Here is a 17,909-nt window from a genome sequence, read left to right as displayed (position 1 = left end):
GATAAGTATTTTGCTCTCAATTTCTAAACATTCTTTCATATGTAACAAGAGACCCCTCTCCAGGGGAAAATCTGAGATCCCAGGGCATTGAAATTCACAATTTTTTGTAAAGAGTGTTAGACCTTCCAATCTATCAAGAGTATCTGGTTCCATCAAATCTGTGAATTCAAAAAGAAGATTTTTGAAATTACCATTTTGACCCCTTTTGGCTCCGCCCCTCTGGTCCCTGGGGGTCAGCCAGGACCAATATGGATATAATGTTAAAATGCTATCTCAGGCTAATAATTCTAACCCAGTTTGACTAATTTCCTATGAAAAATAGGCAAATAATGTTCATAAATGTGTTTTTCCTATGTAAACTAAAGTAAACTTGACCCCCTCTCCAGGGGGAAACCCGAGACCCCAGGGTCATATAATTCACAATTTTTGTAAAGGACTTTAAAACCTTTCCATCTATGCAGAGTATTTGATTCTACCAGTTCCAGAATTTCAGAAGAAGATTTTTGAAATTTTAGCCTATTTGACCCGTTTTGGCCCCGCCCCTAAGGCCCCTGGGGATAAGTCATGGAAAATTTGTTAATAAGATTCAATGGCCATCACATAGGGATAATTCTGATGACAATTGACTCATTTCCTATGAAAATTGAGCAAAAATGCTCATAAATGTGTTTTCCCTATATAAACTTTAGTAAACTTGACCCCCTCCCCAGGGGGAAACGTGAGACCCCAGGGTCATATAATTCACAATTTTTGTAAAGGACCTCAAAACCTTTCCATCTCTACCATTTCCAGTATTTAAGAAGAAGATTTTTAAAGTTTTAGCCTATTTGCCCCTTTTGGCCCCACACCTCTGCCCCGAGGGGGTTGACCAGGACCAACATAGATATAATATTAAAATGTTATCTCAGGCTAATAATTCTAATGACAATTGACTCATTTCCTATGAAAATTGAGCAAAAATGCTCATAAATGTGTTTTCCCTATATAAACTTTAGTAAACTTGACCCCCTCCCCAGGGGGAAACGTGAGACCCCAGGGTCATATAATTCACAATTTTTGTAAAGGACCTCAAAACCTTTCCATCTATGAAAAGTATTTGATTCTACCATTTCCAGAATTTCAGAAGAAGATTTTTGAAGTTATAGACTATTTGACCCCTTTTGACCCCGCCCCTAAGGCCCCTGGGGGTCAATCATGGAAAATTGGTTAATAGAATTCAACGGCCATCTCATACTGATAATTCTGACAATATTTGACTCATTTCCTATTACAAATGATCAAATAATACTCAAAAATGTGTTTTCCCTATATAAACTATAGTAAACTTAACCCCCTCCCCAGGGGGAAACCTGAGACCCCAGGGTCATATAATTCACAATTTTTGTAAAGGACCTCAAGACCTTTCCATCTATGAAGAGTATGTGATTCTACCATTTCCAGAATTTCAGAAGAAGATTTTTGAAGTTATAGACTATTTGACCCCTTTTGACCCCGCCCCTAAGGCCCCTGGGGGTCAGTCATGGAAAATTGGTTAATAGGATTCAATGGCCATCTCATACTGATAATTCTGACAATATTTGACTCATTTCCTATTACAAATGATCAAATATTACTCAAAAATGTGTTTTCCCTATATAAACTATAGTAAACTTAACCCCCTCCCCAGGGGGAAACCTGAGACCCCAGGGTCATATAATTCACATTTTTGTCAAGGACCTTAGGACCTTTCTATCTATGAAGAGTATTTAATTCCATCACATCTGTGAGTGGAGAAGAAGATTTTTTTAAATTTTAGTCAATTTTACCCCTTTTGGCCCCTCCCATAGCTCCCTGGGGTGTGGGGACCATATAATTCACAATTTTGATTGGCCTTATGCCTTAGAAGGTTTGTGCAAAATTTTATTGAAATTGCTTCAGCAGTTTTGGAGAAGAAGTCGAAAATGTAAATTGTTTACAGACATACGACGCACAACGCATGACGACGGACAAAAGGCGATTAGAATAGGTCACTTGAGACTCTCAGGTGACCTAAAAAGTGAAGTGAATCATTGTCGTGAACTTCAAGAATATACAGTGAATCGTTTTTCTATATTTTTCATTGTACATCATACGACCAAACTATACTCTCTCATCCTGCACACAACTTGTCGCACACAGAGCCTTCATTGACAGATATAATGGCAGTGATAATAACCCCTGGAGATAGAGAAGGACATACCAAATACCATATATCCGGCTGTTGTCATGGGTCAGATATTTTTGCGGGACATTGCTATGATCGCCAAAATTTGATCCACAAAATTTTGAGTAATGGCTGAATCATAGGCGTCTTGTGTAATGTATAATAGTGTAAAGAGACTGACGAATCCTTATCACTTGTAAATCCATGTTGCCCACGAAATTAATGAAATTTAGCCACACACGAAATAATAAGATTAATTTTCAGTTACCAGTTCTGTCTAAAAACTTGTCATCTTATGCTCCTATGTCTCTTTTTCATATTTTCCATTATCATGACAACCTATCGTCAGGTTTGCTTCCCAAATGATTGCTCAAAGATGTCATCTTCTAAAGATCCAAAACCCCTGAAAACGGAAAAATAATATCATGGATATGATAGTCTAACAGGAAAATAATTGTAAGTAATTCATATCATCTTTAAGAATAGCAACCCCAGAAAAAATGGAAAAGAATATTAATAATTAAGTAATTTGCCACGAAGAACAATCTTGTATTGGAGCGTAACATACAATGCAGCACATCATAGTGAAGCCTAATTACAAGTCTTATTTTAATTAGATTGCCAAGCAGAATTATGTTTTCTTCCTTTTTTCCAGATAGATGTAATGTCATTTCACTTAAACTGAAATTACTTTAAATAAGTGAAATGACAATACACCTACTTTGAAAAGAGGAAGAAAAATTTGAACGTATTTCTTCTTAACAACTTACTTGTGTAAAAGAAAACGAAATAGACAAAACTGAGCCCCTTTCTGTTGTTAGACTGTACATTACTAAGTATCACATCCCTGTGTTGAAGATTGATGATCATGTGGCATGGCTATGCTTGTATGAAACATCTCAAGCTGTCTAAAGTTATATTTTCCAATTTATTTTATTTTCAACCTATCAATATATCATAATTCACGAAAAATCATTTAAAAATATCAAATAGTTCCAGCAAAACTGGACAAAAGAGAAAATTTCCCCTTCTGTTTAACAATCCCCATAACTCTCAAGGGACTCCGACCTGAGCTTAACCATGTCATATCATGTCCCAACCCCCATGTATCTGCAAACAAAAAATAATGCTTATCGGTCATGGCCGCCAAAGGGCCCAAATTGACACTCTTCCTTTGAGGAAATCTCATTTTGAGAGTTGTTTACACAGGTGGGGCATGGTAACTTACCCGAACTGTGGAGCAGATTTTTTGTCGGAAGACCGGGATTGGCTGATGTCTGGACTTAAAAGTGACTGCTGGTACCGGTCTGTAAAATAAACAGAGTGCATGTCTGTTCATTTAACAAATAAATCTAATCTGTCCTACTGTATCTTTCTAAAGACAACAACAATATAAAAGTCTTATAGAGCTATCATATTTGTGGCGTAGGAAGATGAAACGTCATGGGGGGGCAAAGGTCCTCAATATTTTGTAAACCCCCCCCCCGCCACACCTACAGGAGGAGATTATTTCAACTCCCAACCATATAATATATGCTTTATGTTCATTTTTCATATATCACTAAATTTAATCCTTGTACACATTTATAGACAGTGGGGTCGCTAAAAGGAAATTAACGAATACGCAAATTGGCCGAATTAGCGTGTGAGCGTCGAAGGCGCGAGATTTTGGTGTTTTATTAGGGTCTGACGGTGACCCCCGGGATTAGTTTTATGTATTTTGATGATTTTGCGATCGCCCGACAGCGCGAGATTTTGGTGTTTGGGGGGTCCGGGGGTCTCCCCCGGGAAAAAATTACGATTTAGAATGGCTTAGATGATTTTTACGATGCATTTTGATGAATTTGCGAGCGCCCAAAGGCGTGAGAATTTGGTGTTAGGGGGGTCCGGGGGTCTCCCCCGGGGAAAAAAAATTACGATTTAGAATGGCTGAGATGAGTTTTACGATAAAGTTTAATGATTATAAAGCGTTCTTAACATGGTAATTTTTCGATTTAAAGCTACCTGCATTTAGAAATGATAATTGTGTCGTCATAACATTATGCAACCCTACTCGATCTGAATATACCGACTTCACACCATCGGCACATTGTTGTGTAACATGAAAAAATGAATTAATTGTCTCGCTAAAATTGATCTTTTAAGAGACATTTTTTAAATAGCACATAGAATCCCTTGATGGCCATTTTTAGTCTAGTTTGTGTGTATTGAATTTTCACTATTTAAGGTTTGACATTATGTGCTTGAACGTTTTAGGAAATGCGCCGCGCAGCGGAAAATATTTTCTAGAATGAAGTACGAAAAATGTGTAGGAGGACCCTTTTTTCTTTCAAATAAGCATTTTTAGAAAATTTCAGTCGGCGAAAATGGGGGGGGCAAAAAGACATGTTTGCCCCCCCCCCCGTCCTGGGGAACGGGGGGGGCAGTTGCCCCCCCCTTCCCCCCCCGCTTCCTAAGCCCCTGATATTTGTAGCTATACATCTATATACAGAAAAAATAACAAAAACAAAATATTCTTTATCAAAACCACAGAGTGTGTGTAGATTGAAGGTATTTTTATGGTCAAATTTAAAGTTGTATTTCTTGCAATTTTCACCATTACAAACTCTCATAAAACATACAATGTGTGAATACGGATGCTTATGATGGTTCAGATCCATGAATTCAAAGCACAAACATACTACTATTTTGAAAGAACCGCTAGAGTCAACGCCATGTTTCAAACTTTCAGGTAATATAGGAAAACCGAGTTGCATCATGTGACCGACATCGGCGATATCCGTATAGATCGGAACCTTCCGAGCCATATCACATGGTCAATATCGACAATACCTGTACAGATCAGAATAGATCGGAACAGTTCAGATACTTCCAAGCTATTTTAAACATGTACACGTTAAAAATCAATATTCTAATTTACTTGTTTAATAACTTTGCGAATACGAACTATACTAAAGTCAGTAAATATGGAAAGTTTAAAACTTAGAGAGGAAGAGAAAAATATGTAGAACACTTTAAATACTTTTTCTATGCCAAAAATACAACAAGTTACAGACCATACAACTTTGATGATACGCGAGTCACAGACCATACAACTTTGATGATTTCGCTTACGTAGTAACTTAAGTGACCTTACCCCCAAATACACTTTTTTGTTCTATTGTGGCCGACTTTGGTTTGGTCCATTCGTCCTCAGTTTCCTGTATGAGTCTGGATATGTTCTGAAGCTGTTGGTCCCTCCTGTTAGTGGCGGTGCCCCCGGTAGGAAACTTTCCGTTATCCTCTCTGTGTAGTGTCACATCTTTGGTAGCTCTCATCAACTCATCAATACTCATCTGTATTGGATTCAAGATTTATATCTACATAAAACCTTGGGTCACACTATTACTTTTTCTTTTTATAGGGAAACATAAATATATATTTGACATTAATTAAATTACTATCGCCAAAATTACAATGATCAATACTTGAATTTAAATAAAAGTTTACTGACCTCCCGTTTAACCTTTGACTTTTGACCCTGAAGGTAAGAAAAGTCTGTGTTGATCATGTACTGGACTGCAGCTTTGAATGTGACCATACAGTAGCTGTAAAATTCAACATGACATATAAAGTTCTGTATGACAAAAGAGAACAGGAAAAATATTTCTCGGAAGAGGGTGTATTTATGCTATATATTCGCAGTTTTCCTGAAATCCACATATTCAAAACAGCAACAAAATATTTTGAATTTTACAACTGTTATGCAAAAGTGCATAAAGAAGAAATGGTGTACCACAAAATAAAAACTGCACAAATTTAATATATTCCATTCTCAAAACTATTAAATATGCGCCCCCATTGAATAGTAGTATGGCGACTGACCAAGTCTCAGTAAGATTAAATTTATGTAAATTTTGTCAAGACAAATTTTGTACAGTTGACCTGCAATAATTTGGATGCTGATAGTCCGGAAAACTCGCAATCCGGAAGGAAATGTCAGGAAACGGATTTCCGTAACTTTATTTATGCTCACTCGTCCGGAAATTCAGATTCTGGACGGTTTAGGCTGGGAACGAAGGTGTCCAGATTATCAAGGGTCCAATGTACTCTATCATAGTGATGCAAAGAGTATCATTTTTGATCAGTCTGCGTGTAGTTGATTAAACTTAAAAGTCTCAAAATCCACTAAAAATTAGAGTTTTCATCCTAAGAATACCCAAACCAATTTAAATATTGATCTTGATCTTTTCCATGTGTTGTGACGGAGTTACTTGACGAAGTTTAAATTCAATTTGATGTGATTAGCTTTGTCAAAAGCTAACTTTAACGCAAACTCTCAAAAAAACATTTTTTCGATTACTTTGCTACGATCGTGAAAATTTTACATCACAGTTACGGTATCTTTTTTGACATCAATACTTTGTGAGTGAAACTGACATTATTTTCTATATGACATTACATATTATACATGATGTCACAAAATTAATACTTACGGTCATGGGCAGATAACTGCTATATGTAAATAATGTTCATATAGCGCCAAAACTTGACCTTAACATATAGCCTACCATTAAAGTTAATTTGGATAATCTATGTAGGGTTAGAATCAGAAATATAAAGATGTTTTCAGATGATTTACTTTCATACCTTAGGTTGTCTCGATCGTTGATCTCAGTCGACCAATGAAACGTCTCAATGTAAAACATGTTACTAGCAAGATGTGTACACCTGGACTGGGCGATGACAGTCACCTGAAATAGACACGATTAGTTGAAGATGTCTGTAAGAATTAAAACGTTTAGGGATGATACAGAAGGATGATAACGAATGAACAAATTAAAATGGTTTTAAAGCCAAACATAATTGGGTCAAGAGTCAGATTGAGTTGAAATGAGCCTTTAGGGACCCACCAAAGATGGTCTTTATAAAGAGGTGGTCACTACGGCTAAAATCCCCCCCCCCTCCCCAAAAAAAATAAAAATAAATAAATAGCATCAACATACACATGTATACAACTGAAAGTTTTACCTTTTGTTCTTTAATATATTTACCTTCACAAGAAATTATTATAATTTTCTACAATAATTATTAAACTTTTATGATTGATAAACAATATGTATCATTTGGACAATAATTGGTGTTTAAGTGCATGTGTATATATTATATAAGTGTCTAATTAATACAAAAATAAAAAGTCATATAAAAAAAAATTTGCTTTGTCATATGTGCAATGAGTACCTCATTCCATATAAGGCTTATAGTGCCATGGATTTTTCCCTGGGATGCAATTAATTAATTTTAAATACTTTTATTTTGAAGTAGAAAAAGAATCAGAAACTTTTCAATGATGGTAATGGTGTAAAGTAAGCAACTGTTGTTGCAGAAGAAACCAAATATCAAGGATTGATGACTTAAGCTGCGAACATCATTTAAATGGACTGACAAACAGTCAACATTAGTTACATCATAGAATGTATGCACTGAAAAAATCTTATCTTTATGCCTTATGTATGCTTAGATGGAAACATACCTGCAGGAATCACTTTGCAATTACAAATAGTAATGTACAAATATGAAATGAAATTATAGACCACAACTTGGTCTGACCGTATACATGTACTCTTTTCACTGCACTGTAGATGTAAATGTAAAGAATTTTGGCAGTACTGTCAAAAATCATTCTCAGCTTTTATCAGTACTTGTAAAATTAAAACCTATGCATTGTAAGTAATATAATTCTAATATGATGCTGGTAATATTTGTTGGTGAACAATACCTACAGTGAGGCGAACAGACTGGTGTCTTGGCTAAGTTTATTGTTAATACTTACGAGTATGGGGATAAGATCATCTGAGGTAAGACGCGGGATATCTACAACAGAATCAAAGTAATGTAAGTACTGAGGAAGGCATTATATTGAGTAGATTACAAAAGAATCAAAGTACTGTAAGTACTGAGGAAGACATTACATTGAGTAGATTACAAAAGAATTAAAATACTGTAAGTACTGAGGAAGGCATTATCTTGAGTAAATTACAAAAGAATAAAGCAGACTAGTACCTACCTTGAGAGCCATCAAATGAGAAGTCAGACTTTTACCTACCTTGTGAGGGCAGATTTGTACCTACATTTAGAGGGCAGACTTTTACCTACCTTGTGAGGGCAGACTTGTACCTGCCTTGTGAGGGCAGACTTGTACCTATGTTGTGAGGGCAGACTTAACTGTTCATATGTTGTGAGGGCAGACTTGTACCTGCCTGGTAAGGGCATACTTGTACCTGCCTTGTAAGGGCAGACTTGTACCTGTCTTGTGAGGGCAGACTTGTACCTATGTTGTGAGGGCAGACTTGTACCTATGTTGTGAGGGCAGACTTGTACCTACCTTGTGAGGGCAGACTTGTACCTATGTTGTGAGGGCAGACTTGTACCTGCCTTGTGAAGGCAGACTTGTACCTGCCTTGTGAGGGCAGACTTGTACCTGCTATGTGAGGGCAGACTTGTACCTACATTGTGAGGGCAGACTTGTACCTGCCTTGTGAGGGCAGACTTGTACCTGCCTTGTGAGGGCAGACCTGTACCTGCCTTGTGAGGGCAGACTTGAACCTACGTTGTGAGGGCAGACTTGTACCTACCTTGTGAGGGCAGACTTGTACCTACGTTGTGAGGGCAGACTTGTACCTACGTTGTGAGGGCAGACTTGTACCTACCTTGTGAGGGCAGACTTGTACCTACCTTGTGAGGGCAGACTTGTACCTACGTTGTGAGGGCAGACTTGTACCTACGTTGTGAGGGCAGACTTGTACCTACGTTGTGAGGGCAGACTTGTACCTGCCTTGTGAGGACAGACTTGTACCTACCTTGTGAAGGCAGACTTGTACCTATGTTGTGAGGGCAGACTTGTACCTACGTTGTGAGGGCAGACTTGTACCTACCTTGTGAGGGTGACAGTGACACGGAACTGTTGTGGGTATCAATCACATGTGACATTATTGTATCTGTTATACAATCCTGAAAAAAATATTATTACCGTTTAAATTGGATATATCAATTATCTAGTTTAAAATCGAATATCATAATAAATGATATTATAATCATTACTTATTAACAAGAGACCCAGAGGACTTGTATTCATCTGGTTTGTTAAGCCAAGCAATAGGTTAAGTGTGTTTTCCTCAAGGAATTTAAAGAATTATGCCTAATTTCTCTCTACCAGCCTCTCCCCTACTGTCCCTGGGAGTCAGAGCCAATATTTATAAAATCTTCCCTGAAATTGTTTTTGTTTTTTGACAGATTTGTTTATAATCCATTCAGAACTCTGTGATTTAAAAGAAATGTTGACAGGACAGACAATGGACACCATTGCTAAAGCTCACTAATCTAATAAATAAAACATTCTACAAATGGTACGTACAATGGTTGTCTTAAGACAATGTAGCTTCTCCAGAGGCGTCTTCAATCCATCAACATTAGCAAGCTCCACAACCTAGAATCAAAACAAATATTTAACCTTTTTTTTACAAAGTCGAGTTATAACAAATTTAAGCGGCCTTAACAATAAATGAGAAATACGGGCTGAATGTTTCCATTGCAATTATTTTAAAGAGATTATTCAGTGAAACTATTTAAGAAATTCCTAATCATACAGCTATATAATCTTGCAGGTACAATGTGTACAATGTACCTCATCCTTGATACTCAATGGGTTCCGATCACTTACGTTTTTACAACCCTGGACTATCTCATAGTAAAACTGGAGGCAATAGAACAGAACAGGCAATTAAGTCGCTTGATGTACATGCACATCAAAAGAGTCGATCCATATAACGATACACTGTGATTGACTGTGTGGCTTTGAAGTTGGGCTTCCCTCTTTCTGTAGTCTTCAAAGTAAGTCGCTGCAGTCCTCACAGTGGTTGGTTCAGAGGTTTTCCTCTGTGCTGCCATCATTTTTACAACGGGATAGTTCAGGGGTGTAGAGATCGTAAGTGATCAGATCCCCTGGAGTATCGAGGATGGATATGCCTACACCCAAGCAAGATTCACGACTGGTATAGAAAACGATTCTTGGAAACGTCTTTTATTATTATTAGAAAAAAAAAGTCAAACATCATGCATCTGAAATAGGAAACACCCTACAGTACTATAAGTGTGATTTGAGTAGTGCCAGGCATAAAGTGCTTTACTCTACAGGTGTAGGTTTGGTTTCAGCATACAAGATGTCACTACCACCAATTTGTAATGGCAGCAAGCAAGCAATTCCTCACATTGCAGAAACTTGATACAGTAGACATTTGCCGGCAGGTCACAGTGATAGCAATTACTCCATTATTTAGAACCAGTTTATTACCAAAACATAACTTTCAATGCACTCTCAAATAATTTTCACTGAACTCTCTAAAATTATCCCTTTAATTTGTTTTCATCGTGGTAATGGAGGTTTTTGAAAATAATTCCATTCAGCATTCCTTTAAGTGGCCCTTAGCTTGGGTACTTACAGCTGCTGGTAAGGGACAGGTAAAGTCACGTCTGACCTTCAACTTGTCCGGGGTCACACCTTCTAGTTGTTTACATTTCTGCAACAAACACTCGTCATCGGTCGTTAATTTGTCACGAATGGCACAGAATAACTTTGTGTGGACACTCCCAACCACGTAACTACAGAAAAAAAAAGTTACAATACATTGACCCCTTTTATTTCATAATGGACTGTTCTAGTCCTTGATTTAGGAGAGTCTAAATATGTCCTAAGGGGTGAATGAGTTTAAACACATGTGATGCAGAACACAAGGTGTAATTCTTTTCATCTCTTGAAGGAAACGACGTCAAATAATGGGATTGGGAAAAATATGTACACAGGCAAATTATCTTCAGGTTTTTGGTCAAATTCAGATTAAATTTTACATTTAAGCCCAAAAATGTCCATTAACATGAAAAATCAAAAGTTGTGGTACATTCAGGTGAAAAAGAATTGAACTCCATGAATTTACTTGAAAATTTTATGGGTCAATTTAAGCTGAATTTACCTGAAATTGAAATTTATTAGATGTACTTTTTTTGTGAAATTGACCTTGTTTTCTGGTCACTTTTGATGTCATTTTCAGGTAAACTTCAAGTTAAGCACTTGATATTTTTTCATATAGTTCCCCTATTTAATACTATCTTTGTGAAATCACAAACTGGCAAATATAGCAAAACCTGCCTTAGCGACCACCTCTGTATAAAGACCACCTGCTTAATAAGACCGCTTTCTTAGGGTCACAAATGACCATTTCAACACAATGTGACCTGTGTATAAAGACCACCTGGCTATAAAGACCACCTGTGTATAAAGACCACCTGACTATAAAGACCACCTGGCTATAAAGACCATTGTCTCAGTCCTTTGTGTGGTCATTATAGACAGGTTTGGATGTACACACATTGTAATGTTAATAACCTTATGCATAATTTTTAATGAAAATTTTTCCTCGTGCCACACCATCTATTGTGCAGAATTTTTGTGTCATAATCACTTGAAACCTAATCTTCACTCAATCACCCCTGAAGACACATTTGAATTCTTTCAATTTAAAGTCTGGAAGAATTCATTATGAATTTTCAGGGGTCAACGATACAATGCAGTCACCACATTATAGTGTCTAAAGCTTGTAATCCTACTGGTCTGTGCTTATGTGGTTAATTGACTTCAGGATGACATCCTCGATACTCAAGGGGTTACTATCACTGACGCTATATCCACCCCTGGACTATCTCAAAGTAAAACTGGAGACAACACAGGTTATTTGGTCCTTTGATGTTCATCAAAAGAATTGTATAATGGTACACTGTGGTTGACTGTGTTGCTTTGAAGTTGGGTGTCGCTCTCTCTGGCATGTGATTGGTAATTGATAGTAACCCTTGGAGTATTGAGGATGTCTGGATAAAGAAACCAGCTAATACACCTCAAACAACAAACCAACCTTTCTATGACGGTATCCAACTCTTCCCTGCTCAGATGTGACTTTCCTTTCTGCTGTCTCTTTCCACATTTAAGACATTTCTGTTACAAAGTGAGACACAAGAAATCATTTTTTTTAATTGAGATATCCAAATACCATTTTTTGCATTTGCATATTACAGAGCTATAGATCTACCCTTGCTGGTAGGTATTGATTGTGACGTCATATATGTTGAGTGTAACATCATACTTTTCAGAGTAAACGACGTACATGTAGTTTGTGCTCACACAGTAATGACATCACAATCAATACCTACCTGCAAGGAAGATAACTCTCTGTAATACATAAAAATTAAATGGAACAGCAAAATAAATTCAAGTACTAATGTAATTTTTTTTACCTATTCTAAAGAGGTCATTGAAAATAAGGCTGCAGTGACCTATCTTTAAAGAGATACATCCATTTGTTCCCTCACATAGATCACTAATTATCATACCTCTACTGCCGCGTGGCTTATTTCCTGGAGGCGCCGACAAGCATCGTCCATATACTCTGTTAGGATCATATAATTAGCCTCAAACACTCGTATACTGTCGTCTAAAGTCTTCATCACCTGTAGAAAAAAAGTTCAATGTTCTTTAAAAGTCTTCATCACCTGTAGAAAAAAAAGTTCATTGTTCTTTAAAGTCTTCATCGCCTGTACAAAAGTTCATTAAAATCTTCTTCACAGCAAATCATAGGGATATCATGCTGTTATCCTTGGAAGCCCTAATTATGTTATGGGGACCAACAGACACGTGTGCTGAAGGTGCGAGCATTATATTATGTAAGAGGTACAGGGATTTTCAATTCCTAGATGCAATTTCCTGCATTCTAGTAAATTTTGGTACTGAATTTGCAGATATTTAAGCATATTTTATCTTCCTCAACTAAACATGCACATGGCTGGAATATGACAGGCGGTCTGCTGGGCTACTTCCCTATGACATTTTGGCAGCTTGAAAGATATTGTACACAAAGATCTTCATCACCTGTACACATGTTCATTCATCAAACAGTAAATATTTACTGATTACCAGGGTCACAGAGATGTTGAAAATTTATTTTACAGCATATAAATGTGATCGAAGCAGTACAGGACACAATCTATCATTTATTATTTATTATTTTACCAATTAACTAAAAAAAGTAGAAGAATGAATTAATCACTTTGATTTTATTTTTTAGTGTGTCCATAATTATTGTGGATTAAGTTAGTCTAACCTGGCATAATTATTGAAATAAAGTTAATCCCAGCTGGCCATAATTATTGTGATAAAGTTAATCTCACCTGGCCATACTCTTCTGATAAAATCTCACGGCATCTGAATAAAAAAAAATGTGGAAAGAATTATATTGGAGTCATTCTGCACATTAAAAAATACTCTATTGTTTGTTGTAGTTCCTGATACCCTTCAATGGTTGGGTTCATTGTTTTATCATTATATTCAATTTGATTTTCATTTGTTACTTCTGTAAATAAATCACTTACTCCGACACAGACAACACAGCATCTTTTTCTGAAATCCTCTCACTTCCTGTTCTAACTCTCGTCTGGAATGAAGAGCACACACTTGCATTGATATTTCAATATCATTTGCAGAGTGTCAACAATAACATGCTGTCAACAATAGAGTTTGAATTATCTCCCTTTATCTTTTGTTTTAAAAAATTTACCCATGAAGACCTTTTCAAGTTCTTCTAGTTCAAAGATTGGATTAGTCCATTTTGTAATTTCAGGGGTGAATGAGTTAATATTATCTGTACTTATATTAGTAGCATGTCTTAGATAACAATTAATTATGATATTTATTAAGGATGTGTATGCAAAAATTTGTTAAACAAAATTCATTGCCATAATTAAAACATATAATGAAAACAGGAAAGTCAATCACAATTTTTAGGTGTCCTAGGCTCGGTTATAACCGGAACAAGAACGTTAAGCCCCATCAATCAATCACCAATCAAACATAATTTTGACAATTTGCGTCAAATTTCAGATTAATTGAAATATTTTCAATGGTCCCATGCATTACAACATACTGTATTAAATTTCAGCTGTATTTGAAAAGTAATTATTTTCACTTGTTATGTACGCACTTTTGTATATCATATTTAATCGGTTGTAAACATATGGTACAGACTCTTAAAGGGAGGTAATTCAACCTATGTTTACATATTAAATGGAGCTCATGGTGGGAATAAAAAATGTCTGAACAGCAATTTGACTTACAGTCGAGGAACAAAGGTATTCATTACTGTTTTTTCTACATATTCTTTGTATTTTTACTTTTTTTTTCTTCTAAATTTTCCTGATTTCATCTATTGATGAATTTTAATCAAAGGTTGTAGAAAATTGTTAATGCTTTCAGCTTACAATATTTACACAATTTTCCATTATGTTCTTTTTGAGAAAAACATATCTCACAAGCAAAACTTTTCTGTTGCAATTTTGGATAGAACAAAGAAGGATATGAAATGAAAAAATATGCTCAAAGTGTAGACAATGTCCTACATATATAAGTATGTCATATTTGGTTAAAATCCATCCATAGATGAGATTAGGAAAATTCAAAGAAAATAATTGCATGCATAGAATATATAGAGAAAAAAAACCCAGTTATGACTACTTGTGTTTCTTGACTATAGTTAAGAAATAAATCTAGCCTGTGAAAAAATGAATCTAATCTGCGAAGAAAATAATCTTACATGTGAATAAATAAATCTAACCTGTGAAGAAATGAATCTTACCTGTGAAGACATTAATCTTACCTGTGAAGATGTCACTGGATTGAAAATGTCTAGCGGTTTTTCTATCACCAAGATTTTGAATGGCTTATAGTCCTGGTTTTGAAAAATAAAAACAAAATGCCATATTATAACACCTGATTTTCTACTGGTTTGAAACTAGCTTTTTTTCAGTTTATACAGTATATATACATATATATATATGTATACATGAAAAAAATTGTCATGTGATCCAGATTGAATCTTGGAACTTCATATACTGTTAAAATACTTATTTTAGTGGTAGTTTTATTTTTGTACTTTTTACACTATCTTTGAAACATTCATGTACAGCACTAACTTTTGCAAAGTTTATTTCTCAGCAGCTACTGAACTACAGAATTGCACATTTTAAATCAGCGTTTATAAATGATAATTTACATTTTTTTTTATTTTCACTTAAAGGCTGTCTTAAAATAACTACCTTTCCGGAGCAAAATTTATAGGTTTCTTAAAAAACATTAATAACAAAAGAAGATATATATCGATGGCTTAAGATGAGGTTACAACACCAAAAATATGCAAGATTTCCTGTCTAATGTACGATAACAGTGAAGATTCATTTCGCTGTTTTGTCGTCTGGCGCAGTGATATTCAACTACCGCGCGGCATTTAGGACGACGACGGGAAACATAAAAAGACCCGCGTTATGAAAATTAACATTTTATTTATTCTAATTAAATAGTTCTGAAGGTGATGATAAGTGTGCTAGTAAACGTATAGTTAATAACTTCTGCGACTCTACAAAATTATTGATCTCGTTTTACATTCCTATTTTAAAAATTAAAAGCCGTTTCGGAAAGGTATACGTAGTGGCACTTAAAGGCTGTCTTAAAATAAGTAAGCTGAAAATACAGTAATTATGACTTTGCACGACATAACCTCTTGAACAGCTAAAATTGATACCACACTCTAGTTGTTGAACAAAAAGGTTGATGTTTACACACTTCAAAAATATCTAATACTTTTAAAAAAACAAAAGTTTGACAGCATGACAGACAGTTGTTCACCGGCCATTGCATGGCAGGTTAGCATGAAAATATGATCGGTATTGAGGAGTATTCAATTACATATACGCTGTACATGATAGTTGGGATTTAATGAAAATTGTGTGTCTAACAGATCAATATATGATAATAGGTATCATCTAATAGCTAGTCAATGATAAACAGGTCAGAATCTGAACCAAGTAAAATTCAAGGGAGACAACTCTTAATGATTTTTCTTTTCTTTTCAAATTAGCACAAATTAACATGAATAATTGTAAAATCAACACTTCCAAAAATGTCCACGTTAACAGTATTCTATTAAACTGAGTATTAACACTACATGTATTATGTAAAATAGTCAAACCTTCCTTATGAACCACCTCTGTATGAAGCCCGCCTGCGTAATAAGACCTCTTTACAGGGTCCTAAATTGTCAAATTCAACACAATTTGACCTGTGTTATAAAGACCAAATGAATATAAAGACCATCTCTTCTTGGACTGTGGGGTGGTCTTTATATACAGGTTTGACTCTTGGGTGGTCTTTATAGACAGGTTTGACTATACATCTTACCTTATTGTAGCCCAACTCTTCTGTCAGAATTTTCACAGTACATGGGCACGTAAATCCTGAAAAAAAAGAGGCCCAACGGGCCTTAACGGTCACCTGACTATATAATAAAAGTAATTTTCAAAATGAAATTGTTAGTTTTATTTTTTCTTATTTTCAGCAAGTAGGTCAAGGTCATTCTAATTACCAAATTTAAAATGCTTCGTCCAGCATGCTACAACCCAATTTCTGAATAATCTAGGTATTTAAAGATCTTCATCTTTAAGTATTTGACCTCTGAGATCTTGAAAAAGGCCCAATATCAGGTCTCTTAGTTTCTAACAAAAGTTCTAATAAGATTTTAGCCTATTTGACACATATGACTTTGAATGAAGGTCAAGGTCGTTATTTATACAATGACTGTACAACCCTACAAAAATGACTTGCCATCTCCTGTTCGAAGTTCCTTTCCACTTTCTTCAAGATGGACGATCTTTTCACTGGATTTGAGTGTGAGGAATTCACTGTAACACAGAAAAAAAACATATATATACCTTCTCATTATGATCCTTACATTTCATTCATCCAGTATGGTTTGTTTAGTGAAACTTCTTAATAGCATAATATGTTCTGTAAACTAACTTACTTTTACAGCAACTTAATATTGTGTTTTCACGCCTCACAATTTTCCCACTGATTTAATTGATTACTCTCTTAGACCTATTTGTGTCTACTTAACCTGTATTTGAAATGTTTTGGTGGCAAAATATTTCTATGATTTTTTAATCACCCATGAAAAATGTGAAATTTAACTGCATAACAAAATAAGTTGGTTAACAGTAAAAGAAACATTAATTAACAGAATATTAATCATTTAATATTAATTAATATCATACAAAATGTATAAAAAAACCCATAACTTTCACATATTTTTTCAAATCATACATGGCTACATCAAGATGATAAACCAGGAACCAGTATCTCAGTTAGTACCATACCTTTGGAAATATGGAGATGGTCTTAAAATGTGAGTTTCTGAAAAAAATGAGTAGAGAGCACATATTAATCAAATAAACATGTAATCAATTCATGTATTATTCAAAGTTTCTAAATCAGATTCTTTCAATGCATTCTAAGAGGAAGCTGTGCAGAATTACGAGCAGCTGGTATAAGCCTCATGTCTAAGGATCAAAAATAATTATAATTATTGAGGGCCGGCCAGTCTTAAGAAATGAGATTGATGATTGCCTTATAACAAAGTGGGATGCAGCAGGACGAGATAAAATGATGTTTGTAACACTGTATACTGTCTATGTCCCTACTGTGTAACACTGTATACTGTCTATGTCCCTACTGTGTAACACTGTATACTGTCTAGTCCCTACTGTGTAAAACTGTATACTGTCTATGTCCCTACTGTGTAACACTGTATACTGTCTATGT

The 17,909-nt window shown here is 35.5% G+C and overlaps 1 protein-coding gene across 1 annotated transcript; it reads right to left on the bottom strand.

Moving 5' to 3' along the window:
• Window positions 1–920: 920 nt before the first annotated feature.
• On the bottom strand, window positions 921–17,645 carry LOC138331403 (ankyrin repeat domain-containing protein 27-like). The gene is made up of 18 exons (XM_069278996.1): window positions 17,624–17,645; window positions 17,465–17,501; window positions 16,914–16,990; window positions 16,491–16,546; window positions 14,914–14,985; window positions 13,634–13,695; window positions 13,433–13,466; window positions 12,599–12,715; window positions 12,124–12,203; window positions 10,660–10,819; window positions 9,576–9,647; window positions 9,097–9,172; window positions 7,995–8,035; window positions 6,812–6,915; window positions 5,676–5,769; window positions 5,319–5,517; window positions 3,411–3,489; window positions 921–2,585 (listed from the first exon to the last, which is right to left on the bottom strand). Exons 1-18 carry the CDS (start codon window positions 17,643–17,645, stop codon window positions 2,528–2,530), a joined length of 1,440 nt encoding a protein of 479 aa, XP_069135097.1. The 3' UTR covers window positions 921–2,527.
• Between the last annotated feature and the right edge of the window lie 264 nt (window positions 17,646–17,909).

Source organism: Argopecten irradians, chromosome 9, assembly GCF_041381155.1.
Source record: "Argopecten irradians isolate NY chromosome 9, Ai_NY, whole genome shotgun sequence".
Taxonomy (NCBI): Eukaryota; Metazoa; Mollusca; class Bivalvia; order Pectinida; family Pectinidae; genus Argopecten; species Argopecten irradians.
Note: the sequence above shows the minus strand (reverse complement) of the source record. Positions and strands in the feature narration are given on the sequence as shown.

Excerpts from the sequence above, each read along its gene's own strand:
- LOC138331403 (XM_069278996.1), bottom strand. The coding sequence starts at position 17,645 with ATGAGGCTTATACCAGCTGCTC. Across the intron at positions 8,036-9,096 it reads GTCACTGTCACCCTCACAAG|ATATCCCGCGTCTTACCTCA; the intron begins GTAGGTACAAGT and ends ATTCTGTTGTAG. Across the intron at positions 5,518-5,675 it reads AGTCAAAGGTTAAACGGGAG|ATGAGTATTGATGAGTTGAT; the intron begins GTCAGTAAACTT and ends AATCCAATACAG.